This window comes from Equus asinus, chromosome 4 (genome assembly GCF_041296235.1).
Source record: "Equus asinus isolate D_3611 breed Donkey chromosome 4, EquAss-T2T_v2, whole genome shotgun sequence".
NCBI lineage: Eukaryota > Metazoa > Chordata > Mammalia > Perissodactyla > Equidae > Equus > Equus asinus.
The window spans coordinates 18,291,617-18,317,124 of record NC_091793.1 but is presented as its reverse complement, the minus strand read 5'-3'; the positions used below and the strand labels follow the sequence as shown (position 1 = coordinate 18,317,124).

The following is a 25,508-nucleotide window of genomic DNA, read 5'->3' as shown; positions in this document are numbered from 1 at the left end:
AAGCCGGGCCCACGCACAAGTACCAGGCAGCAGGGGGCCTCTGAAACAGATAGATGGGTTGCTTTCTTTGAAAAATAACTTTACATTTTGAAAACAATTACACATGAATTATTCATCGCAAATTCCTCCCGCTCAGCCCTTTCATAAAAACATATGTAACGGATAGTAAGAAAATGTCTGCAGGCAAATGTTTCAGAGCCTGGAGGGTTGCGAAGCAGGGTGAGGGTGGCCAGGCCGTAGGCCGCCTGCCCAGCGGCTGTGGGCACAATCCCCGCTCAGCACAGAGCATCACCAAGGACACAAACCCAGACAGCACAATCCCCAGAAGGGGCACGAAGCATTTTGCAAACACGAATGCCTCTTCCTAATGCCTCCCCCTGCACTGCTCTCATCTCTGAGATGAACACAGCAGCAAATCCACTAGATTTATCACAACCCTTGGAGGCAATTTACAATACAATGTGAGGCTGAACTGCAACATTTATAAAACAGATTTTAAAATGTTTACCGTTCAAGTCATGTCCTTTGGTTTTTGCTCAAGAAATCCTCAAAGAGGGACAAAATGTGCGGGGCCGGCCCCCTGGCCAAGTGGTTAAGTTCACGCACTCCATTTCAGCGGCCCAGGGTTTTGCCAGTTTGGATCTTGGGTGCGGACCTAGCACCACTCATCAAGCCACGCTGAGGCGGCGTCCCACACAGCAGAGCCAGGAGGACCGACGACTAGAATGGACAACTATGTACTGGGGGGCTTTGGGGAGAAGAAGAAGAAGAAAAAGAGTGACAAACTGTGGCCTGGCCTATTCTGATTCACCGGATAGTGACTTCTGCATTCTAGGATGTCCTTTAGATTGCAGACCACATCTTCCTCATGAGGCCACACCACTGCATGGAGTCCTTGCTGGGCTTTCTCCATGAAGGCAGGTGTTCCCAGTGGGGCCCCAACAACCAGAAGTTGAGGGGGTGACTCAGTCTTTTCTAAGCCCATCGACTGCGACGCATCCTGGGAGGGAAGCACCGTGTCTCTACATGTGAGTCATACCTGTCTGCTATGCCTCTTTGCACCATTTTTTTGGTGGTTGCTCTAGGGCTTACAACACACGCCTTTAACTTTTCAGTCTGTGTGGAGTTCGTACTGAGCCACGTCACAGAAATTGCAGGAAACTTGCAGCCACGTGGCTCCAGACCCTGCCCCCGTTCTTTAAGCTACAGTTGTCATTCGTTTTACATCTATATGTAGACCCCACAAGACCAGGTTTAAATGTTTGCTTTAAATACATAAATGCATTTTTTTAATGTTAAGAAAAGAAAGGTTTTGACTTGTAACCTGACATTTACCGTTTCCATGTTCTTTATTCCTTCACGATCATCTGGCTGTCCACCTAGGATCAGTGTCCTTCAGCCTGAAGAACTTCCTGTAGCGTTTCTTGCAGTGAAGATCTGCTTGCGATGAATTATCCTAGTTTATTTTAATTTGAAAATATCACTATTTCACCTTTATTCTGAAAGAAGACTTGTGCTGGGTGTAAACTCTAGGTTGAGAGATTTTTATTTATTTTTGCTTTCCTCTCAGCCTCTTAAAAGTTACTGTCCCACTGTCCTCTGGCCGCCATTGTTCCTGATGACAGGTAAATGGTCATTCAAGTCGCTGTTCTCCCCTTCGTAATGTGTCATTCTCACATGCTGCTTTTAAGATTTCTCTCTTTGATTCTGATCTTCAGCAGTTTGTCTAGGATTTTCTTTCTATTTATCCTACTTGGCTTTTTCTAAGCTTCTTGAATCTATACACATAGGCCTTTCACCCAAAATTGGAAAATTTCAGCCGTTATTTCTTCTTATATGTCTTCTTCTCTAGTCTTCCTCTCCTTCTGTGGCTCCAATTATACCTATGCTAGACCTTTCGATGCTGCTCCATATGTCCCTGAGGCACTGTTCTTTCTTCTTCTCCTTCTTCTTTTTTTACCCTTTTCTCTCTCCCTTCTTCAGTTTGGATAACTTCTACTGATCTGTCTTCAAGTTCACTTCCTCTTCCTTTTGTCATCTCCATTCTGTAGTTAAGCCTATCTGGTGAATTTTTTTATTTCAGACATTTTATTTTTCAGCCCTGAAATTTCCATTTGGTTCTTTTCATAAATTCTATTTCTCTGCTGAGATTTCCTATATTTTCATTCATCATCATTATATTTTCCTTTGCATCACTGAACGTAGTTACAATAGTTACTGTAACGTCTTTGAGTGCTAATTCTAACATCTGGATCTTCTCAGATATTTCTCTTGAGAAAGATCACATGTTGCTATTTCTCCAGATGCTGAGTAATTTTGGATTGTGTCCCGGACGTTGTGCATGTCATGGTGTGGCGATTCTGGATTCTGTTACATTTCGTTTGTTTGTTTGAGCAGGCAGTAGACTTGGTTGGACTCAAACTGAAAAAGCCCATCTGCTGGGCCGCAGGTTAAATCTCAGTTCGGCTCGTTGACGCTCAGCTCAGCTGCTCGCGTCGGCCCTGCTCTCGTGTGGTTCAGGGTCAGCCAGGGATTCGGGCAGAAATTCTGTACAGAATGTGCAGCATCCACTCTCTGGCTGTTTCCTTTCCAGAATCTCCCTTTACTTTCCAATGGCATTCGTTGCTCAGACCTCCTTCTGCCCTCTGCTTCTTCAGGCTAGAAAGGCTGCTGGTTTTCTGTCAGTGTTCTATCCGTCCTATGTGGCATCAACTCCAGCCTTCACTTAGATGAAAACCGTAAAAAATGGGAATGTCACCCCATGCTATTCCCATTTCCGAGAGTTGACTCCTCTCCAGAATCTGCTCGCTTAGTTTCACTCTCCAGGGCCTTCAGGTCTTTGGCTATTTATTCATTTGCTTACCTGCTTATTTAACATTGTCCAGTGTTTCTAGTTGATACTCCTGGGAAGATCTGTCTAGTAGGAGCTTATCCAACCATACTGGAAGCAGAACTCCCAGTAATGCTTGCTTGGATGCTGTAGTAAGCACATCCTTAAAACACAGGTGTCACCAGCTCAGGGAAAGCCTTTCCAGTCCTCCCCAGGGTGATAAAACTCTTTTTTGAGCTTCTATAGCCTTTTCTGCTTGCTTCTATCATAAACTTCTATCATACGTTTGGGGCCTAACACATGGCAGGGATAGAGATATCCCCATTGCTGTGGGAGAGAGAAATGGCCAGCACTTCTTTTTCGCCTCAAGAGCACACAGAAGATGCTCAATAAATGTTGAATGACAAGAGGAGGAGGGGATGTCAGTGGAAGGGGCTGCTGGAGACTCACCTGACACTCATGTCACGTCTGCACGGATCTCGAGTCCGAGCTAAGAAAGGCCACACCCAGGCAGACGGGTGTGCAAAGTGGTCATTCAGCCTCGGCTCGGGAGGAGTTAGGATATCAAGAACACTGTGAGGCAAGACAAGGAGACACGGTCCCACGACACATACAGAAGGAACAAGGAGGAAGGGAGACGGGCCGGGAACTGAGAAGCTGCTCTCTCCACTGCGCCACAGACACTCCGGACTCGGATTTTCCACGGTCTGGTGCTGCGTCAGTCACCATATCTTTATTGTTCCCCTCCTAACCCCACATTTAGTGAAGTCCTCTTTTGAAAATGTCAGTCTGCCTCAGTTAAGGGGAATCACGGAAAAGACTCCCGTCTATGTTTAAGCCAGAGATTTAGAGCACACAAGCTGAGGAGAATGTGGGGTTCAGGCCACAGGATCTGGAGACCACTTTTCTAGCCATTCCTCCCTACTGCACACGCTCTGACCCAAGCTATTTGTGGCAAAACCAAACAGAGTTCTGGGTTTTATTTTTCATAAGAAATATTACATCTATTTTTTTACATACCTATTCACAGACATGAAACAGGCAAAGAAATGTGTCTGCTATAGAATTTTGGACGTAACCCTTCTCCCCACCGTCCATTCTCCCATCCCCAGGGCATCTGCTCCTCCAGCCCCTCTCCCACTACAAATGGCCACAGGCGTCCGGAACGCAGGAACCACCTGAGAATTCCAGTCACTGAGACGAAATGACCACACGCGAGAAAGGGACTAGGGACGAGAGCCACAGCCGGAAAGGCGCATGGAACTTTCACATAGATTTGTGCTTGGGTAGAAAGTTCAAATTCTTTTGGCAAATGCTTCCTAGAATAGTCAGACGCACATGTCTGATTGTCCACGTGGCCCCAGAGAAGCTGAAGCAAATAGACACGAGAGGCAAACAGGATGCTGTCACCTACACGGGCCGCAGTGTGAGCTGTTCGAGATGCTGCTGCCTGTTGTGAGTGCAGATAAAGTAACGGGATTCCCTTTCCTAAATGGCAGCAATACTGTGGAGAATGAAATGCATGTTCAAAGGGTGTGGAGCATCTCAGACAAAAGCCCCTTGCATGAGAACAGACAGTGTGGGGTGTTCCAGAAACAGTGGCTCAGATACCGGAGTTAAAGCTGGCGAGTATCTCAAGCACAGACTCCCAGCGCTCAGGGCCTCGTGACAAGGGCCAGGGCTGGCTCTGGAGCAGCAGACACTCCGTCCTGAGGCCAGATAGTAACGAAGCTTCACAAGCATCACTGAGAAAGAGACTGTGACTGAAGATCTACTAGGTGCCGGCCACGGGACTAAGTGACTTTCACACATTATCTCACCGAAGCCTCACAACAACTCCTCAATAAAAGTGTGACCCATTCCATCCTACCGATGAGGAGACTGAAGGTTAGGAAGGCCTGACAAGCCACCTGCTGCTGGAAAGACACAGCTGTAGGTGGTGGAGCAGAGGTCTGAACCCGCGTCAGCCTGACACCACGAGACACCACCGTCTCAGGACTCAGAGCGCTGGGAGAGCCTGGAGTGCACCAGCTTGAACCCCACCTTTCACAGGGGAGGAGCCCAAAGCCCAGAGACGCAAGAGCCTGTCCCAAGGACCCGGGTGAGCAGGATGGAGACACGCAAACAACTCCTCCGGGCCTTCTGCCAGGGATGCCTGCAGCCAGTGACCACGCCCGTGCTGGTGGCCGAGTCTGGATTGGCGGTTGAGGCTCTGGCTCCAGGAATGATGGTTTCTTCTGCACAGCGTTCACACACTGGGAGGTGCGTCACTCCCACTCAAGCGGCCCAGTCTGGAGAGGCTGCAGAGGACACAGCGGAGACTGGGTATGGGCCTTCCCTAAGCCTTTGTGTACTACATGTTTGGAACAGGTTGCAACAGGGACTCTACGAGTCAGCTACCGCACGACAAACCTTCCAAAATGTGCTGGCTGACAAAACAAGCATTTATTCTCACACTCACAGGTCTGCAGGTCAATGCAGGTTGGCTGATGTAAGACAGGCTCGGCTGGGTGTTGCCGACTCAGGTTGCAGGTTGGGTTTAGGCCTATTCCACGTGCATTCATCCTGGGGACCAAACTGAAGGGGCAGCAGCTGCCCCGGGCAAGCTCTTCTAATGGCTGATCGCTGGAGCACAAGCCAGGGCAAACCACACAGGCAGATCCAAGGCTGCTGCTCAGGGCACACCTGCCACATGCCATGTCAAAGAAAGCTGTGTGATCAAGGCCAGCATCACTGGGTCAGGGAAGCAACCACTGAGATGGTGAGCAACGGAGGAGCCAGGATGGAGAGAGGGTAACACAGGTGCATGAACTCTGTCCTTTCCAGCTCTTTGAATCTATGAGACTCTAGAAATCTCATGACAAAGCTGCAACCAGAATAAACATACCACCATCACAATCCAACCACTCCCCCAAATCTAGAAATTTCCAATCCACAGGCTGGATCCATCTGGTCCACCCGATCTAATTCCACCCGATCCATTGGTGATGGCACTGCACTACAAGTCCAAAAAGAGCTCTTCCTCCAACCTGAGCGCCAGCTCTGAAGCTTCAAGACAGACCGATGGTTTGTTAACAGCAATCGCCCAGCTGTAAAACAGTGGATTTTTTTTCTTTTTTGCTGTAGGCATGATGATGACAATGAAAATGATGACAATGGTGCAACAGTGATTTGGTTTAGTTTTTTCTTTTTTAATATATTACCCCCTAGAACCCAACAAGACTAAAGTGTTTTTAGATGGTTCAGGATGACAAAATGTTGAACCTAAATGCAACCTTCAAAAATTGTGAATTGAGGGGCTGGCGTGGTGGCGTAGTGGTTAAGTTTGCGTGCTCTGCTTCAGCAGCCTGGGGTTTGCCAGTTTGGATCCTGGGCACGGACCTACACACTGCTCATCAGGCCATGCTGTGGCGGCATCCCACATGGAAGAAATAGAAGGACTTACAACTAGGATGGACAACTACGTACTGGGGCTTTAGGGACCAAAAAAAAGAGGAAGATTGGCAACCGATGTTAGCTCAAGGCCAATCTTCCTCACGAAAAAAAAAAGAGAGAGAGAGACAGCCTCCATCTGAGAATAAAAGATAAGGTGATCTGACAGCTTTTCAATGTCAAGGGGAATTCCAGGTGTAACTAGTAAACCAACCAGACACATCTAATTTTAGAGGCAAACATCCAGAACCTAGCTAATTTTTGCACTCATGTAAAATTTTAGAGTGTCTCATGGGCAAATGAACCTAGAATTTTAATAGCAAATTGTGAAGATTGAAGATAAAAGCAGACGAGCCACCCCTCCTTCAAAGGATGATGTTCTCAGGTCCTGGAATCGGATCTGTTGTTCGAAGGGCATGTGGAGACAAAGCAAGATGCCCAAAGCCGAGTGTGAAGTCAAGGTGTCAGGAGAGGCTGCCACTGTGGCCACCCCTCTCTCAGGAATGACAGGCTCTCTGTCATCTCCCTCTGCACATTCCTTTATGTTCTCTCTTCTTGATTTCGAAAGCAGATATGACTTTAGTACACAAACTTAATGCAAGTCCAATTGTGATCCTAATAATGCATTTGGGGGGTAATTGGATAAAATTTATGTGGAAAAATATAAACCTAACCTGAGAATAGCCAAGAAAGCATAAAAAGGAAGAAAAATGAGGAAAGATCTGTTTTACTAAATTAAAAAAAACCCATATTGCATTGAAATAGAAAAAGATGTATAGATCCGTACGATGAAATGGGAATTTTCAGAGTCTAATGAGAATTTCACAAAAGGCAAAGGTAAGAGTCCAAGTCAGTGCGAAAATATAGAAGAGCTCCAATTACGCCACATACAAAAATTGACTCCATATGGACGAAACATCTACATTTTAAAAATAAAACAGTAACATTCTTGCAAGAAAGTCTAGGAGATTATCTGAAAAATATGGGAGGGAGACCGGGGGTAGAAGAATGACACCTTGTTGACCAAGACTGCAAACCGAGAATTTATCCAAAAACAAAAAGAATAAAAGAAGGAAGACATATATTCGGTTGTGCAAAAACTTAAGACATTTTAATGGCAAAAGATTTAATAAAACAACGGCAAATGATAGATTTTGAAAATATATTTGTAGTGCAGAGGACAATGGGTCAATCAATTATTAATTCAACAGGTTGGGGGACACCCACATGCCAGGCCCTGTTCCAGAGACTGGGACACGAGAGTGAGCAGAATAGCCCGTTCCTGCCCTCTGTGCCAGGCCCTCCTGAAAGGTTAGGTGTGGCACAGAGTTGAACCGTGCCCTCCCCAAAAGATGTGTCCACGTCCTACCCCAGGCTCCTGTGAATGTGACTTTGATGGAAACAGGTCTTTGCAGATGGAATCAAGTTCAGATGAGGCCACACCGGATGAGGGTGGCCCCTAATCCAATTCCTGGAGTCCTCATGAGAACAGGGAAATTGGGACACACACACAGAGGACAACAGCGTGTGGGGACACAGGCCGAGACGCAGAAGGAAGAGGCCGGGTACCGGAGGGACGGCAGCCACAAAGCCAAGGAACACCAGGGACTGCCAGCAGCCGCCAGGAGCTGGAACAGGCAAGGAAGGATCCTGGTCTACAACCGTCAGACAGAGCAGGACTCTGCGGACACTGATGTCGGACTCTGGCCTCCAGGACCGTGAGAGAATACACTTCTGATGTTTGAAGCTGTGCAGTTTGTGGTCATTTGTGACAAATCCCCAGGAAACTAACACGCATATCTTAGCTCATTTAATCCCTACAGTCATCCTACGATGTAGGTACTACTATGATCTGCCCTTCAGGGACAAGGCAACCGAGGTACAGAGAGGGTAGCCCAGGGCCACATGGTTACTGCGTAACACAGCAGCCTGGCTCCAGAGTCAGTGTCTTAAACCAAGATACTATACTGCTTTTCAGAACTGATTGGGTTCATTGAAAAAATATTTCCTAAGTACTTATCATGTACTGGCCCCTGTTTTGGATGCTGGGGACAGGGCAGAGAAGGAAAAAGACACAGCTCGCTGGCCCTGTGGAGCGCACGTCTCAGGGAGGGAGACAGCTGCAGGGGAACAGCACCCTCAGGGGACACCAGGCTCCAGCTGGTGCCAAGGGGAAAGCGTCAGGGGAGGGCGAAGGCTGGTCAGACCGCGAGAGACACAGGGCCTGATGGGGAGAAAGTCCCAGGGGCCAGAGTCCAGAGGACAGCGGGGGGGGGGGGGGGGGGGGTGGAAACGGAGTCCTGGGCTTCCACAGTAAATAGGCAACTCAGAAGAACAAATCCTAACGGCCAAAAAAAAAAAGCATACATTCACTAGTAGTCAGGAAAACAAATGCAAATTAAAGCTACACTGAGCTATCACTTTAAAACTATCAGAGCAGCAAAAATCACAAAGAGCTATAATGCCATATAACAGGGGTTAGTGAAAAGGATGCTCTCACACAGCTATTACAAATGTGAGATGCTATAGCGTTTTTTAAAAAAGCAAACAGGCAACATGTGTTAAAATAAAAAATATACATTACCTTAGACCTAGCAATCCTACGCCTGGGAATCCATGTCATACAAATAAAAGCATCAGTGTATAAAGACACATAAAGAAAGATTGTTTAAAGAGGAAAAAAAAAGGAAAAAAGAAGTGAATGCCCATTATAAAGGGAAGGGCTGGTGTGCAGCTTGTAGAACAAACAGAAAAGCCAGACAAAATACAGCAAAGCATGTGTTTGACGTAGAGAGAGCTGCTGAGGCACCCAGGACTCGAAGGGACCAAATCTGAGAGGAGGGCGCATCCGAGGAGAAGCGAGCCATCACCCCTTCTGGGAGCAGGGCAGGAGGCCGGGTGCTGGGCGCTGGCCCAGGCAGACGGTCGCCACCAGCAGACAGAGAACAGCAGGGCTTGAGAGGGGCTCGTGGGACCACACAGACCAAAATCAGAGACTTGATGGCCAGATTCCTAACGAGAAAGGGAAGCAGAGAACTGAGCCCGACACGGCCAGTTTCCCCTCAAGCTGTTTGCTGAATTCAGGAGCCTGTGGGGCAGAAGACCCCGAACCAAGGCAGAAAGCCTCTGCAAAGCAGAAGGAATTCTGTTTGTCACCTTGTGGTCCTGAGGGAACAGGTGAGAGGGCAGGATTTCTCAGGGGCAGGGGCTCAGAGAACAACCCAAGCCCCAAGCTAAAAACTTTGGAGGCTACACCCTAGGAACAGGAGGGAAAAAAAAAGGAACATGGAGCCTTGAGACGCTGCAATCCAGCCTCAAGTCAACTCAGTCCCTAACTGGAGTAAGGCCATCGGTCCCCACGCCTTCTGCCCGGCCAGGGAAAGGGGGGACCATCATCTACAGCCTCTCAGTTTCCCCAGCACAACATCTGACGTCCAACAGAACCCGCGGGGCCTGCCAAGAGACAGGACCACGTGACCCAAAACCAGGGAAAAAGCGGATAATAGAAAAACACCCACAGGCGATCCAGATAGCGGAGGTAGCAGAAAAAAGATCTTAAATAGCTCTAAACACGTTATGTGGACATCCTGCCCTTACAGAGGTGGAGCACACGAACTCCCCACTCCTTAAGCGTGGGCTGTGTATGGTGGCTTTTTCCCAAAGAGTGCAGTATGGAAATAGAGAGTGAAAAAGAGTACGTTCACACTGGAGAAGCCTGACAGACGCCCCTCAGCCAGGTGACCAAGGTCAACACCGCACGGATCAGTCATGGTGACAGCACCTGCCCCGATGGGATGCGATGAGAAGGGCACCTTACCTCTGTGGTCCCCCTTCCAAAAACATCACCCGAGTCTGATCCTGAGAGATATTTCAGATAAATCCCAACAGAGGGACATCCTACAAAATATCTGACCAGTCCTCCTCAAAACTCTCAAGGTCGCCAAAAACAAGGAAAGTCTGAGAAACTGTCACAGCCCAGAGGAGCCTAAGGAGACACGACAACTAGATGTCATGTGGGGTCCTGGACAGAAGAAGGATGTGAGGTAAAAATGAAGGAAATCTGAATAAGCTACGGAAACACGGAGAGTTAGCTGCCAGTACACCTGCTCAAAAGAAGTACAAAAGGGAGGTCCTTACGCAGAATAAAAACGAGTCCAGGTGACGCACAGACGTGAGCTGGAGAGGACAGCAGCAAGAGTGGAGGTGGGTACACGCAGCAGCTTACTTACTCTCAAAATAACAGTGAGTGTCCTGTGGGATTTAACATATATGTAAAACTGAAATGCGTGACAGCAATAACACAAAAGATAGGATGGGGCAAGTGAAATTAAAGTATTTCTCAAAGCTGGCATTGTTAGGGGAGTGGAACCGCTGCTATGTGACCACACACAAGACAGGACGCAGGCCATGGTCTCCAGGACCCACAGAAGAAGGTGCTCCCCGACAAGCTAATAGAGGGGAAAGGGAAGAATACAGATAATGGATAATCTGAAAGAAGACAAGAAGGTCAGAAAAAGAAACATGACACAGCTGGGTTACACAGGAAAGATTAAGATGACAGATAGAAAACCAACTATGTTAGTAATTTAATAAACATAAAATGGACTGAATACCCCAAGTAGCAGAGTGTCCTGCTATGTGCTGCCCGTGAGAGATTTACTTTAAACATAAGCACCCAGGGAGTTTTAAGTAAAAGGGTAGAAAAGGATATACCACGCTAACACTAATCAACAGAAAGCTGAAGTAACTATATTATTATCAGACAAAAATAGGCTTGAAGGCAAGGAGCATTTCTCTGGATCAGGAGAGTCGCGTCATAATGATAAAGGAGACAATTCACAGGAAGTTTCAGCAACTCTAAATCTATGTGTACCCAATAATTTAGCTTCAAAGTGAATAAAGCAACAATCAACAGAATAGAAAAGGATCTCACTAGACAAACCCACAATCAGATGGGCGACTTCAACACCCTTCTCTCAAGAGCTAACGGAACATGCAGACAAAACTTTGATGACATCGAAGTTACGAAAAACACAACTCATAAAATCAACCTAATACTTAGGTTGACATAGTTAGACAACTATGCGTCTGTGATGGAGCACACATCCTTTTCAAGTTCTTGTGGAACTTACCAAAATTGACTGTATGTTGGGTCACAATCCAAGCCTCAATGTATTTCAAGGATTGGTCGAAGGCATTGAGACTTTAGAATCTATTCTCTGATCACAGTGGAATCAACTTTAAAATCGACAATAAAAGGTAAACTAGAAAATCCCAACTGTTTGGAACTTAAACAATATACTTGTTAAATAAACCACGGGGAAGAGAAGCAAACAGAAGGGAAATTATAGAATATTTTGCACTGGATGATTATGGAAGTACGATATAACAAAATGTCTGTGGTGGGGCTAGATCTGCACCTGGAGGGCATTGTGTAGCCATCAATTCATGTATTAGAGACACAGAGGCTGCAAGCAACGGTCCAACGTCACTTCTCAAGAAATCAGAAAAAGAAAATAAATCCCAACCAAGGAGAAGGAAGAAAATAGTCAAGGTAACTGCAGGAATAAATTCATGTAAAATGGATATACAAGAAAAAAATAGAAATAAAGTTGTTACTTTGAAAAGACTAATAAAACTGACAGATCTCAACTTCTGCTTCTGGATAGGATGGAGTAGTTCACAGCAAGCAAACATTCCCAAGGAAAACCAGAAAAGCCCAATCAATTACCAAATAGTCATGAGGCACGGGAGAGCCGAGGAAGCCCTGAGATCTGAAGGACTGAGACCCCAAAGCGGGAAGGACTCGTCAGAGGCCAACTGAGGCCACGCAACTGCGCTTTCCCTGGGAGTGGCAGACGACTCTGGGAGGGGACTTCAGACTGAGAAATAGGTTTGGGCCGGGCAGAGGGCCACTCCAGCAGAGCTTTCGCTGGTTATGTGGCACTGAAAGGCCAAACTGGAGACTGAGGGGGCAGGCTCAAGGGGTGCCTGGTGTCCCCTTGCAGACATGCCGACCTCTGGACCTGCTCGGGGCTGGAGCCTAAAGACCTAAAATGAAACCTCTGAAAAGCACAACGCAAGTCCCCAGACCGTGGCTCTTAGAAGACTGAGGCCCAGCTGGGAGAGAGGCCCCGAGAACACGAAGGCAACATTGGGAAGCCCTAGAGACGAGGTCACTGGCGCCTGAGGGTCTGCAGCTGCTCCGCCCTGAGGGTCGGCCAGTTGGGCACAGCCGGGTGCTGAGAGAATCCAGCTTTGGCCTCTGGCAGAGGGTTCTGACCAGAAGAAAGAGAGATAAATATATACTTTTGATGGTTTTGCGGGGCTTGGACCACGTAAGACGTAAGGGACGTAGAACACACCGTCGCCTCCTTAGGATGCTGCGAGGTCAGGAAGCTCACGAGCTGAGTCCACGCGTCCTTCCCCCGCCCATCCTCAAGAACAGGCCCTTCTTCCGTTCTCCCCGAGCGTTTCTCAGCTGAGCCATACGCCCCCGCACAGGGACGGGAACCTGGGCTCCGCGCTGAGTCCGAGGAGGCCGCAGAGCCAGCCTCAAGAACTCCTCTCTGTGCGACACGCGGGATGTTTCATCACGACGTTGAAAGCCTTGCCCTAAAAGGGCGAGGGGGGGACACGACCCCGTACAGGCCTCGCGCTCTCTCTGGGCTCTGCCTTGTGTGGACGCACCTGTGTGTCTCTCATTACAACAGTGTCTGTTTGTCCCTCTTATTGCCCCCCTTGTTTTCGTGTTTTTACCCTCACAAAACTGACCCTAACACATAATGAAGAGTTTTTTAAAAATGTCTGTTTTATTTACCAAAATTGTATGCTTCCCAAGGGAAGATTTAAAAGCAGGTGAATGAAAATATCGAATACTTGACTTTTTAAAAAACCAACTTCGCCCAGAGTCACCGTAGTCATTTGCTGCGCTCATCCACAGCCAAGGGCTGGGAGATGCTCCGCAGTGTCCGTGCGGCTTGGGCTACGTCCTGGTCCCCGCCCTAGGTGGGCAAGACTGCATGTGAGCAGGAAGTGATGGCAGAGAGGTGGAAGGGGGCGTGTGTCTGACCAGCGCCAGGGGCCATGAGGCGCCCCGAGGGCAGGAAGAAGGGCCACTCGCTCCTGCCAAACAAGGCGAGGCATCCTTGCCTTCGAGCAGCCAGGGAGCACGGAGCCAAGGGCGCCAGAAGTCGGGGCTCTGGGGTGGGCTGTCAGCGACTGCCGCTCCCCCAGGCCGTGGCTCCGGGGCTCTGCAAGTCTGCTGAGCGGCCCTGCAGCCCCACGTCTGTCTCCAGAGGCCTCAGCCGGGACTCCGGACGTGGGACTAGGAATAAAGGTGAGCCAAACAGCGCTCAGTGTGTTTACGGAGGATGAAGAATAACAATTTCCCACCGGAAGCAGCCGATTACAGGGGGCTTGGATGGTAAAGCGGCCCTCAAGTTCCTGATGGATGCAATAGCCCAATTAGTCTAATTACTCAATTAGACTAATTTTGACTCATGTGTCCTCGGGTGTTTCATCATTTCATGTTCCCCATGGGTTACTGGCCCCAAGCAATGAAACTTCTGCTTTATTCATGTTCCCCATGTGGCTTAGTCCTATAGGTGTGCAACAGGCCCCTCGAAACATCTACTGAGAGAAAGGATGGCAGAGATGGTTATATATTTGCCTGCCTAATATATATTTATATTCTCTCTTTCTCCCATAGGAACAGAACCTTACTTTTTCTGGAGGTAGTAATGTACCCAGCCAAAAATCATATATATTTTATACATATCTATCTATCTATCTCCAAATAGCATAGTCCTGATCAATAAAATGTAAGTAGAATGTAAAATGTAAGCTGCCAGGGGAAGCTTTCAGAAAAGCCCTCTAAAAAAGAAAGATTTGTCTGGCTCAAGCCTTTTGCCCTTCATCTTTCCCCTTCTTTATGCCTGAAACGTGTGTGTTGGCTGGTGCTCCAGCAGCTACCTTCCATGCATGAGGATGAGACTGAAAGAGTAGAAAGCTAGAAACAGTCTGGGTCTCTGAAGACACCAGAGAGCTGCCGCATCGGCCTTGAACAGACAACTTCTGAACTCCTTGTTACAAGAGAGGAAAATACCCATCTCTCTTATTAAAGATACTGTTTTTGGGGGTTTGCTGCTAACAGCACATAAAGGAGAGGGAGAGGACAAGAAAAAGTATCTAGGGAAGAAACATAAAGATTCTAAACCACTCTAAAGTTCAAAAACAGTTTTCCTGCAACACCACCAGTTCTTGACTCATTATTTAAACAAAATGACACATTCAAAATATGCCAAAGTCACAGGCTATGTGGCACAGTGGCCAGAGCAACGAACTGGGAGAGGAGGATTTCCTGGGAGAAAGCACACGGCTTACAGGATTGTTACCAGAAAGGATTTAAGGTATGATGCAAAATACCAGAGCAGGTCTGGCACAGTTCCAGAAAGAAGAGTTCCCTCCCCCACTCCCCAGTGGAAATGACGCGTTGAACCATGAAAAGTGCACTGAGTCACCAAAACCCCAAAGGCTCGGCCTTGGTCAGGACTGCCAGCTCAGTGTGCTGTCTGGTTGTCTCACATAATCAGGGACTCTGATGTCGCTTACATTAAAGAGCGACAACGGGGGAAGACAGAGTGTTCATCAGCAAACAGACCTTGTCTAGTAGACAGAACCTTCCTGACCGCAGTGGTGAAAACAAGTCACAGCGTCCTGCGGGGACACTGTGGGGCCTTGACAGATTTGGGGACCCTGAGGTCCCACTGAGCTCTGGGTTCCATTCTTACACTTCTCCTTCATCACACGTGTGTAGCCAACCACCTTCGGCCCTGCCACCGGGAAGGCGACGCTGGTGAGAATAAATAATTAGCGCTTCTGATTTAGAGGCCAAGGCAGCCAGGACAGCGGCCAAGAGGCCTACGTTGAAATGGCGAACAACTGTGCGCACGCATAATTGGGCACGCGGATATACGCGACCTGGAGCTCCTCTCCCACTTCCCCCGGGATGGAACTCTGCAACCAGTCACTATCCTAACGGGGGTGATACAGGTTTGGGGGAAGAGGAGGGCAAGAACGTTGCATATCCACAACCAAAGTGACAGGAACAGGGGCGTTCCTATCAAAATTAGTGTCCTTCTCACAAAACTCTGAGGCCGGATACAACCTCGAGTTGCCATGAGTTACACCCAGCCAGCCTACACTACGCCCAGCGGCCTGTATTACACCCGGCAAAGGGCCTGAGGCTGCTACAGACAGACGTGGGTTCAAACCCAAGGGCCTGAACAGCTTCCCAGCTGAGCAACGCGGAGCCACTGCCGTAACTGCTAAGCCTTGGTCTCCTCGCTTGTGAAACGGGCATCACGGAACCTCTACCTCGCGGGGCTCCCGTGAGGATGAGGAGCGGCATCCGTGAAGCCACGTCCACAGCCCCTGATCACTGAGGGGCTCAATGAGTGGGAGCTGCAGTGACAGTCACAGCCTCATCTTGATTCCATCACAGAATCACTACCGTTGTCATCACGCTACAGATCTCTAGAGAAGTGGGCTCCAAGCTCTCCCTGGTGCCGAAGGCCAACCTTCCCGACCTTTCTCATCTGGGCGCCCCGCATTACGTCTGACCTGAATTCTTTCTTCCTATAGAATAGGCCCGTGATTTTCTAGCTCTGACTGCACTGGCAGGAGGATTATCCTGATCTGTGAACAATCTCTCCAGTTAACAAGGACAATTTACATTGACATGATGCCTTGAAGTTACCAGCTTATGATGTTCAAACCAAGGTCCCTAGCAGACTGTTTAAATCACCCCACAGTTGTGGACCTTCCAGCTAAAGGGCTGGTCACGACAGGATGCTTCCCAAAGGTTAAACCCAGCAAGTCACTTGGAGGAAAACCAGAGGATAATCTGCCTAATTGGGTTCACAGTGAATCGGTCATTAATTTCCATGTTAAAACAACGAACTTCTCTCCTGGCATGTGGGTCTTTCGTGGCTTCCTTCTCCCTTTGCCCCTTCCCAGGCGCACGTCTCCGGGAGGCAGGGAAGTCTCCAGGAAGCCAGGAAACGGGGAGAGGGAGAGGCACGCAGGTGCCGCCGGGAAGCAAGCAGAAGAACAGCTGTTCAAGGAGCTGCCCCTCAAGGTCGTCCCCAGTGCAGAGAAACTCAGGGGCAGGGAAGGAGCTAGGGTGGGTCTGGGGCTCTGCCACGGACGGGTGTGGCAACCAGCTTCATGTCTAGGAATCCCCGTGGGCTTCTGAAACCCCGCTTCCCTCAGCCCTCATCCATCTATCATGGCATCCATTCAGGGTTCCACTGGGCATTCTAGTTACTGCTCAAATTCATCTATTCATTCAACAAACGCTTACTGGCCCTACTAAGTGTCAAGCCCTTGGGATGCAGCACTGTCCAAAAGAGATAAAAATGTCTACCTTTGGAGCACATGTTTTAATGGAGGAAGACAAGAAACTAGCAAGATAAGGAAACAAACAAAAGGCTTGTAAATATGATACCTATGGCTAAGGAGACGATGCTGCCGAAGAAGACTCAAGTAAAGGAGGTGAGGCAGGAGGGCAGGTTGGATTTGCCATGGGGCTGTCAGGGTCCCTCAGTGGGAGAAGGGCCATCGGACAAAGGCTTGAAGGAGGTGACTGGACAGCCAGGCAGATATGGGAGGAACAGAGAGACAGAGGGGACGGCCAGTGCAAAGGTGGGAGTGACCTGTGTCTGAGGAAGAGCTGGGGGCCGGCGTGGCTGCAGTGTGCTAAGCAAGGTGGAGGGTGGCGAGACTTGAAGCCAGAGAGGTGATGGGTGGTTGGGTCATGTGGGTCTAGGCCTTTCCAGGACTCTGGTTTTCATTCGAGTAAGGTGAGGAGCCACTGGAGAGCTCTGAGCAGGAGTGGCCCGCTCTGACTGACTCATGGAGGGTCGCTCTGGCGCCGGGTTGAGAATAAATGGTGGTGGGGCAAGGGCGGGAGCAGGAGACCAGGAGGAGGCTGCGGTAACAACCGGCAAGAGGTGACGGTTGGAAGCAGGGGTGGTGGTGGGGGCGGCGTCATCGTGTTCTGGGACGATTTTCAAAAGAGCCAACAGGCTCTATTGATGTATTGGATGTGGGTGTAAAGAAAGAAGAGAGTCAAGAAAGACATCCAGGTTTTAGCCCTGAGGATTGGAAAAGAGGTTGTCCTCGACTGAGAACAGAAAGGCTGGGGCAGAACGGCTTTGGTGAGAATGTGGGCATCTCTCGGACACCCGCCTGGAGAAGTCCAGTAGGCAGGTGGGTACCTGAGCCTGAAGCTTCGGGAGAGCGGTCTGGGACGCGACCCAGAGATGTAAACGAGGGAGTCACTGGCTGGTCGACGGCAGATAAAGCTGAAAGATGGAAGAACCTGCAGCTGAGCTCATGGACCTAAAAGTGTTCTCAGGTGAGTAGGGGCAGGAAGCGGTCCTCGGAGTCACCAGTCATGGGTGTCAGTCCCAGCTGTGCCACCACCTACTGCTCTTCTCCAAGGTAACCGGTTCCTCTCTCTGAAAACTCAGAGGCAGAGTAAGGTTGGTTCTTAGTTTCTGTGAACCCATGAACTGACTCTGAATCAAGAACGCCGAGCACCGTGATCGTTGGAGACTACTCCGTACTAAGGGTCAGGACTGGTGCCAGGTGACCGGGGGGGAACCAGAACCTAGGACAAGGTGCCCTGGGAGAGTTAGATGATTCACACCCACTTACCATTATTCGCTCCACAGAAATTGCTCTCATCAGAGTCATCAGTGACTAATTATCAGCCACCTGGTCCCCCAAACCAGAAACCTGGGAACCATCCTTGAGCCTTTCCTCTCCCTTACTCCCGAACTCTTATTCCTAAGTATTTCTTGAATCCATCTTCCTCACCACGCCCCACACGCTCACACAGCATCAGGTCCTGCACACCTTCTATTTCGCTCTGTTTGGGGAGAGCAGGGTCCGGACAGTCTCGATAGCTATCTGATCCCACCTCTGTGCCTTGAGCCCCGCCCCCTCCTCCAGCTGTCCTCCAGGGGGCTGCTGTCAGCAGGCTTGGACACAAGACACGATCCGAGCCTATGACAGCACCTGGCATGGGGGCAGGCACTAGATAAACAGCAGCTACTAATACAATTATTCTCTTCTTGGAAATATATTTCATTGCCTTCTTCTGAATTTGTCCACATGGACACTGCTACACATTAGCTGAAATGCTTTCCTTAAAAATAACTGAAGATGATTACTAGAGGGATCATAATAGGAATTTTAAGCAATCATTTAAATGAATTCCCGAGAAGCCTGCGTCCTTTCTGGCAGACCCTCACCCCTTCCCATAAGCACATGCAAATCAGCGCTCTGAGCGTCCCAGATTTCACTCCCAGATTTTTGCCTCCGTCTCAAGGAACAAACCACAGCTGTGCTATCGCAGCATCACAGGGACGCCTCACCGGCAACAAGGGGTCCGCGCTGCTTTCATTCCACCCCCATTCGGCCCCACGATGCACAAGCCAGCTCCCCAGTGGACGACCAAACAAGGCATTGATGAATCCGTTGTTTTGAAAGCTTAAGGATCAAAAACTGGCCACATCCACATCAAAAATATTCTCTTAAGAAAGTTGCCAAAGACATTTTTGGCCAAAAGAATCCTTTCAAAGTGCTGAAAGATGCCTAGAAGTGGATCTGCTCTGCCTGGGAACAGACGCTTCCTGAAAACTTCCCGGCTATCCTTTAGCACATGTTAGTAATAAAACAACCGAACTTCTTCAGGAGAGACAGAAACACAGACAAACCCATTCTCTTACCTTCTTGAAGTCATGCGCATTAATTTTGTGATGAAGTTCCTTGCTGACGTCAAGAAATCGCCTTCTGAACACTGGGTCCTGCCGCCGTATGCAGCTTTTGAGTTTTTCGATCACCTCCTCCTTGGTCATCTTCCTGGTCGCGGTGATTTTGCTCTCAGCGGGCTTGGCTCTGAAATCACGAGCAGGTGTTCAGCTGCAGCGGAGCACTTCCTGCAGACCTCACCACAGGTCTAGAGGACCCCCACGCCACACGCCACAACCCACCACGACGATTACCACCCCCGCTTCTCAGACGAGGAACCAGACGCTCAGACAGATGGAGTGGCCTGGGGACTGGTTGTAGGTTCCGGAGCCAGAACTGCAGGTCAGCAGCTCTACGTCTGGTCAAAGCTCTTCCTGCGGTGCCAGCGTGTGGGGGCAGGCGGGGTGGGGCGCTCAGGAAGAGGACACGGGCTGTCCCTGTGCTAGGGCCTCCACTGTGCTCTGAGCCCGCACATGGCATGTGACTGGGCAGCCATGCTGAAACAGGGTATTTTTGTGAACTGGAAAATTAAAAGTCAGAGCCCATTCTGAAGCTTTAAATTAAACAGGCTGTTTGGTGGTAACGAGATCAAAGAAGTCATCGAACATCCATGGGCAGGAAGCAGGTCCACCATCATTCCAAGTAGATTAATAAAATATACATTTCGGGGGAGGTGCTGTGCTGTGTGTGGGTGTGAGAGCGTACGTGTGACAGGAGAACAATGATTTCTTCAGCTTTCCAGAAGTCTCTTGGGCCCCATTTTGAGGGGAGAACAGCCACGAGGGAGTCACTGATAGCGGACTCTGACTCCTTTCCTGCAGCTTCTGTCAACTTTAGGGGCTCCCCAGGAACGCCCACATTTTATGAAATGCTTAACTGCCATTATTTCTTTCACCAGTTCGAGAAGGCCGGTATATCTCATCATGAATATTTAACCTTTCTCTTAAAATACCATTTTCTGCCCATTTATAAGGCAGCTACTACTGAAATGCCCAGATATTCAAATTCCATTAGCACAGCATTAAAATACCCCATCACCCTCTGCTTAAGAACTTCTAAAAAGGGCTATGACAAAGTGAAGTCTGCTGCGTAGCTCTCCATTTCACCTTTCCTTATGGATTTATTACAAGCCACGAACAAGCAAGTTAAAATAATATCTTTTCATTAGACTAAACCTATATTTTTCAAAACAAAGAAGAGCTAGCATATTCATCAGCCAGATTTTTAATAGATTGACTAAGTATGTTTTATTGTGACAATTCAATTTGGCAATCATTTTAATAATTCTATCATTCACGTTAGAAAATCTTAAGCAGTTTAACGGGTGTATTTTACAATAAATACTACACAGTGATAAGGAATCTAGGTTTCTGGAAAAGAATAAATGTGCATACGGGTGTGTAGCAGTTGAGTGGCAGACAGTCCGGGATTCTTGACCCGGGATGGCCACAAAGTTTGTGCGGAACCTGAGGCAAGTCCCCAAAGCTCTCAGACCTCAGTGTTGTCGTCTCTAAACTAACAGGTCGACTGAATAATTCCTCAGATCTCTGCTCGCTCTAAAACTCCCCAACTCTAGTCACTGTATTTACAGTTTGCCATCTTTCTTATCAAAATAATAAAATATTAAAATACTCATTTAGTCAACAAATATTTACTCACTACCCCTTCCGCAACAGCACGTGGTTTTCATAGGTGCTCTCGGTTTGTTTTCCTTTTACCTCTCAGAAAGATCCGGCTGCTGCTCTTCCTCTTTCTGAGGTTGTTCCTTTGACAGCTGATCCTTTGGAACAAGAACTGGAGAGATGGCAGGCGGGCCTTTAATTCCTAGGCATGTCAAAAGTTTCTTGTAAAGGATTCTCCCCGAAGCCATATCGTGAAACTTACTGCAGAGTCTGGATTTTCAAAATAATTAGAACACCCCCATTAGAAGGGCTAAAATTAGAAAGACGGACCCCCACCAAGCGCTGACGAGGATGCGCGTTCCTCCCGCCTCATCCGCTGCTGGTGGGTGTAAAACAGCGTGGCCACGGTCGAAGACACTTTCGCAATTGAGTCTACATTTACCAGAGGAACGAGACATTCCACCCCTAGGCATCTACCCCAGAGAAATAAAAATGGATGTCTGCACAAAGACTTGTACAATATGTACAGCTGCATTTGTAACAGTCAAAAAATGGAAACAGACCAAATGTCCATCAAGAGATGAATGGATCCACCATCCGTGGCAAGGCTGTCCGATGGAATTCTACTCAGCAATGAAAAGGAACCAACTGTGGCTACACCTAACAACATGACTGCATCTCAAAATCATTATGCCTGATGAATAAAGCCTGACAAAGAGGAGAACATCTTGTATGCTTTCATTTCTATAAAAACCTGGAAAATGCAAAGCAATCTGTAGTGACAGAGCAGATCAGCAGTTGCTAGGAGGGTGGAAGAGATGAATTGCAAAAGGGCACAAGGAAGCTTTGGGGGCTGATGAAAATGTTTGACATTTTGATTGACAGCTTGTGAGGGTTTCATGGATGCATACACACGATGGATTTCCTCAAATTGTATCATTTAAATACACGCAGTTTGTTGTTTGTAAAGAATATTGCAATACAGATATAACAAATGTAAAAACAGAAAAAAATTACTTTAATTGGAAATTTTGGTAGTCCTTATATTACGTACTGAGTCCAGAAAGGGTAACGTGCTCCAGCTTCGTTGTTCTCAACCCTTATGGAAGTACTTGTATTGGAATTTTGGCACATGCAAATATTTTAGAAAAATGTAGGAAACCACTAATATGGCAGGATCTATTTCTTTGTCAACATTTCATTTAATATTTTTCTCATCATAAAAGTTGCACATGGTCATTGTTGTAAACTTGGTGGAGCCTGAGGCCCAGAACAAAATGCTGCATGTTCATTAAAACGCACAAGGCAACAGAGCACAGTAGTCATGGGCGTGGGCCCTGGGACCGGCCGGCCTGGGGGCGAATGTGAGCTCTGTGACTTCACAGCTCCAGGACTGGAGGCGCGCATACGTGGGCGTCTCTGCGGACGCTTCCAGGGCACTAGTGGGGCCAAAATCATGTCAGTATTAATACTAAGATCATCTGTCTTTTCCCCCATCAGTCTCTCGCATGAGCAGTGGACTTCTCGAAGTCTGAGTACACAGCGCGTGATCACCCCTCGCTCTGACCCCCGATGGGAGGCGTGCCTGTGTAGGCTGGCTCCCTCACATTTTCTAAGGCTGTGGAAACGTTTAAGATATAAATGAGGAGCTGGAGTGAGTTTTCAGAGATTAACAGCTTCTTTGCTGCACTTTATTAGCTCATTACTGGCTACCCTTGGTTATACCTGCTGTCATTTCTGTACCCTCATTACCACCCAATAAATCATTATTTTGAAATCCCAAAGTTTTCCTTGAGCCTACAGGGAAACTCAACAAGGAAGCACACTTTTGTTTTCTGCAGTAACAGTGTTTAACTGTCTGAGAATTACTTTCTAATAAAGTAAACTCCAGTAGATATACTCCATGTGACAAAAACTCTTGCAGTCCTCGATAATTTTTGAGAGTCTAAAAGGGTTGCGAACCGCTGACCTGGGGCACTTTCCCTTTCTGCGCTCGGTCTCCTCATCTGCAAAATGCACATGATAAAAGTTCCGACCTCAGAGAAGCCCTGAGGGCGGGGCGACCCCCAGCTGCCATTGCCCGCCCCGTGGGTCTAGGGATTGCCGGAGATCTCGGAGAGGACTGGGGCTGGAGAGAGTTCCAGAGACCCAGCTTAGTAGCCTAGGGGGAAACCCTACAGGCTCACAGCAGCCTTAGGGAAAGCCTCTGCACAGCACCAGTAGAAGGCACCCAGCCGCCAGCCACAAGGCTGGAAGACCCCAGGGCAAAAGCAGTATAACTAGGTGTACTAACCACAGACTGTAGAAGATGCCAATAGCTCTCCTGCGACCTATAGAGGACAAGTGAGATTTGGTGGGTGCCGACAGCAACGGAGCGACAAATATAAGTGATCCCACCCCTGGCTGCTGGAAAAGCCCATAACACCGTTGCAGACCCCAAGGAGAGAGCACATCTAGGTGGGCTGCAACAGTAGGCACCTGCAGCCTGAAGCCCCCCTGTGACGGCCCCCATGGCAGAGGAGGGAATCCAAAGGGCCACTGTGGCTACGAAGAGGGGCCCAGGCCCAGTTAGCAACTACGGACAGGGTTCCTGGTTGGTGAAATATAAACAGCTGCTCCTCCCACCGCAGCAGCTGAAACAAGTGAAAGGAGCAACTAAACTCTATCTCCATGCGGAGGCACAAATCAACAACATCAAGCAATATGAAAAAATACATTAAATCTCCAGAACAGAAAGAAAGCAACAAATACACAGAAAACAATCCCAAAGAAAATGAGATGTATAACCTAAATGACGATGACTTCAAAACAGCCATCATTAAGATTCTCAATGAGTTAAGAGAGAATTCTGACCGACAACTCAACGAGTTCAGGAGCTATGTCACAAAAGAGTTTGATACGATAAAGAAGAACCAAACAGAAATATTGGAAATGAAGAACACAATAGAGGAGATTAAGAAAAATCTAGATGCTCTGAACAGTAGGGCCGATAATATGGAGGAAAGAATTAGCAATTTGGAAGATGGCAATATAGAATTGTTGCAGGCAGAGGAGGAGAGAGAAGCAAGACTTAAAAGAAATGAAGAAACTCTCCGAGAATTATCAGACACAATTAGGAGATGCAACGTAAGGATTATAGGTATACCAGAGGGAGAAGAGAAGGAGAAAGGGGCAGAAAACCTATTCAAAGAAATAATGGCTGAGAACTTCCCAAATCTGGTGAGGGAGATGGATCTTCAGGTGACAGAAGCCAATAGATCTCCAAACTTTATCAATGCAAGAAGACCAACTCCACGGCATATAGTAGTGAAGCTAGCAAAAGTCAACGACAAGGAGAAAATATTAAGGACAGCCAGGCAAAAGAAACTAACCTACAAAGGAACCCCCATCAGGCTATCAGCAGATTTCTCAGCAGAAACTTTACAGGCTAGAAGAGAGTGGAATGATATATTCAAAAATCTGAAGGACAAAAATCTACAGCCGAGAATTCTCTACCCAGCGAAAATATCCTTCAAATACGATGGAGAAATAAAAACTTTCCCAGACAAACAAAAATTAAGGGAGTTCATTGCCACAAAACCTCCTCTTCAGGAAATCCTCAGGAAAACCCTCATTCCTGAAAAATCCAAAAAAGGAAAGGGGCTACAAAACCAAGAGCAGAGGAGATAAGTAGAAGGACAACAACAGAGAGTAGTAGCTCTACATCAGAACAGATTAAACCATGGGACGAGAAACAAAGGAAACTGAAGAAAACCGGAAAACAAGATACAAAATGGGAGTGGTAGGCCCCCACGTCTCAATAATCACTCTAAATGTAAATGGATTGAACTCCCCAATCAAAAGACACAGAGTGGCAGGATGGATCAAAGAACAAGATCCAACAATATGCTGCCTCCAGGAAACACACCTCAGCCCCAAAGACAAACACAGACTCAGAGTGAAGGGATGGAGAACAATACTCCAAGCTAATAATGAACAAAAGAAAGCAGGTGTCGCTATACTAATATCAGACAAGGTAGATTTCAAAGCAAAACAGATAAAGAAAGATAAAGAGGGACAGTATATAATGATAAAAGGGACTCTCCACCAAGAAGACATAACACTTATAAATATATACGCACCCAACACAGGAGCACCAAAATTTGTAAAGCAACTCTTAATAGAACTAAAAGAAGACATCAACAACAATACAATAATAGTAGGGGACCTCAACACACCATTAACACCAATGGACAGAACATCCAGACAGAAAATCAACAAGGAAATAATAGAATTAAATGAAAAATTAGACCAGATGGACTTAATAGATATATATAGAACACTTCATCCAAAAACAGCAGGTTACACATTCTTCTCAAGTGCACATGGAACATTCTCAAGGATTGACCATATTTTGGGAACCAAAGCAAACATCAATAAATACAAGAGAGTTGAAATAATATCAAGCATCTTTTCTGATCATAACGCTATTAAACTAGAAATCAACTACAAGAAAAAAGCAGAGAAAGGTGCAAAAATGTGGAGACTAAACAACACGCTTCTCAACAAACAATGGATCATTGAAGAAATTAAAGAAGAAATCAAATATTATCTGGAGACAAATGAAAATGAGAACACGACATACCAAATCATTTGGGATGCAGCAAAAGCAGTCCTAAGAGGGAAATTCATCGCAATACAGGCTCACCTCACTAAACAAGAAAAAGCTCACGTAAGCAACCTCAAACGACACCTAACAGAACTAGAAAAAGAAGAACAAACAAAGCCCAGAGTCAGTAGAAGGAGGGAAATAATAAAAATAA

The 25,508-nt window shown here is 47.5% G+C and overlaps 1 protein-coding gene across 2 annotated transcripts in view; it reads right to left on the bottom strand.

The window, feature by feature from the left end:
• EFCAB6 (EF-hand calcium binding domain 6) overlaps positions 1-25,508 on the bottom strand; it is a 237,374-nt gene that overhangs the window by 88,062 nt on the left and 123,804 nt on the right. For both annotated transcript variants that reach the window (XM_014864412.3, XM_070506757.1), the window contains 2 exons: positions 20,803-20,976; positions 19,063-19,231 (listed from right to left, as the gene is read on the bottom strand). In XM_014864412.3, the coding sequence (XP_014719898.3) occupies positions 19,063-19,231; positions 20,803-20,976 (343 nt within the window). The remainder of the gene's footprint in view (positions 1-19,062; positions 19,232-20,802; positions 20,977-25,508) is intronic.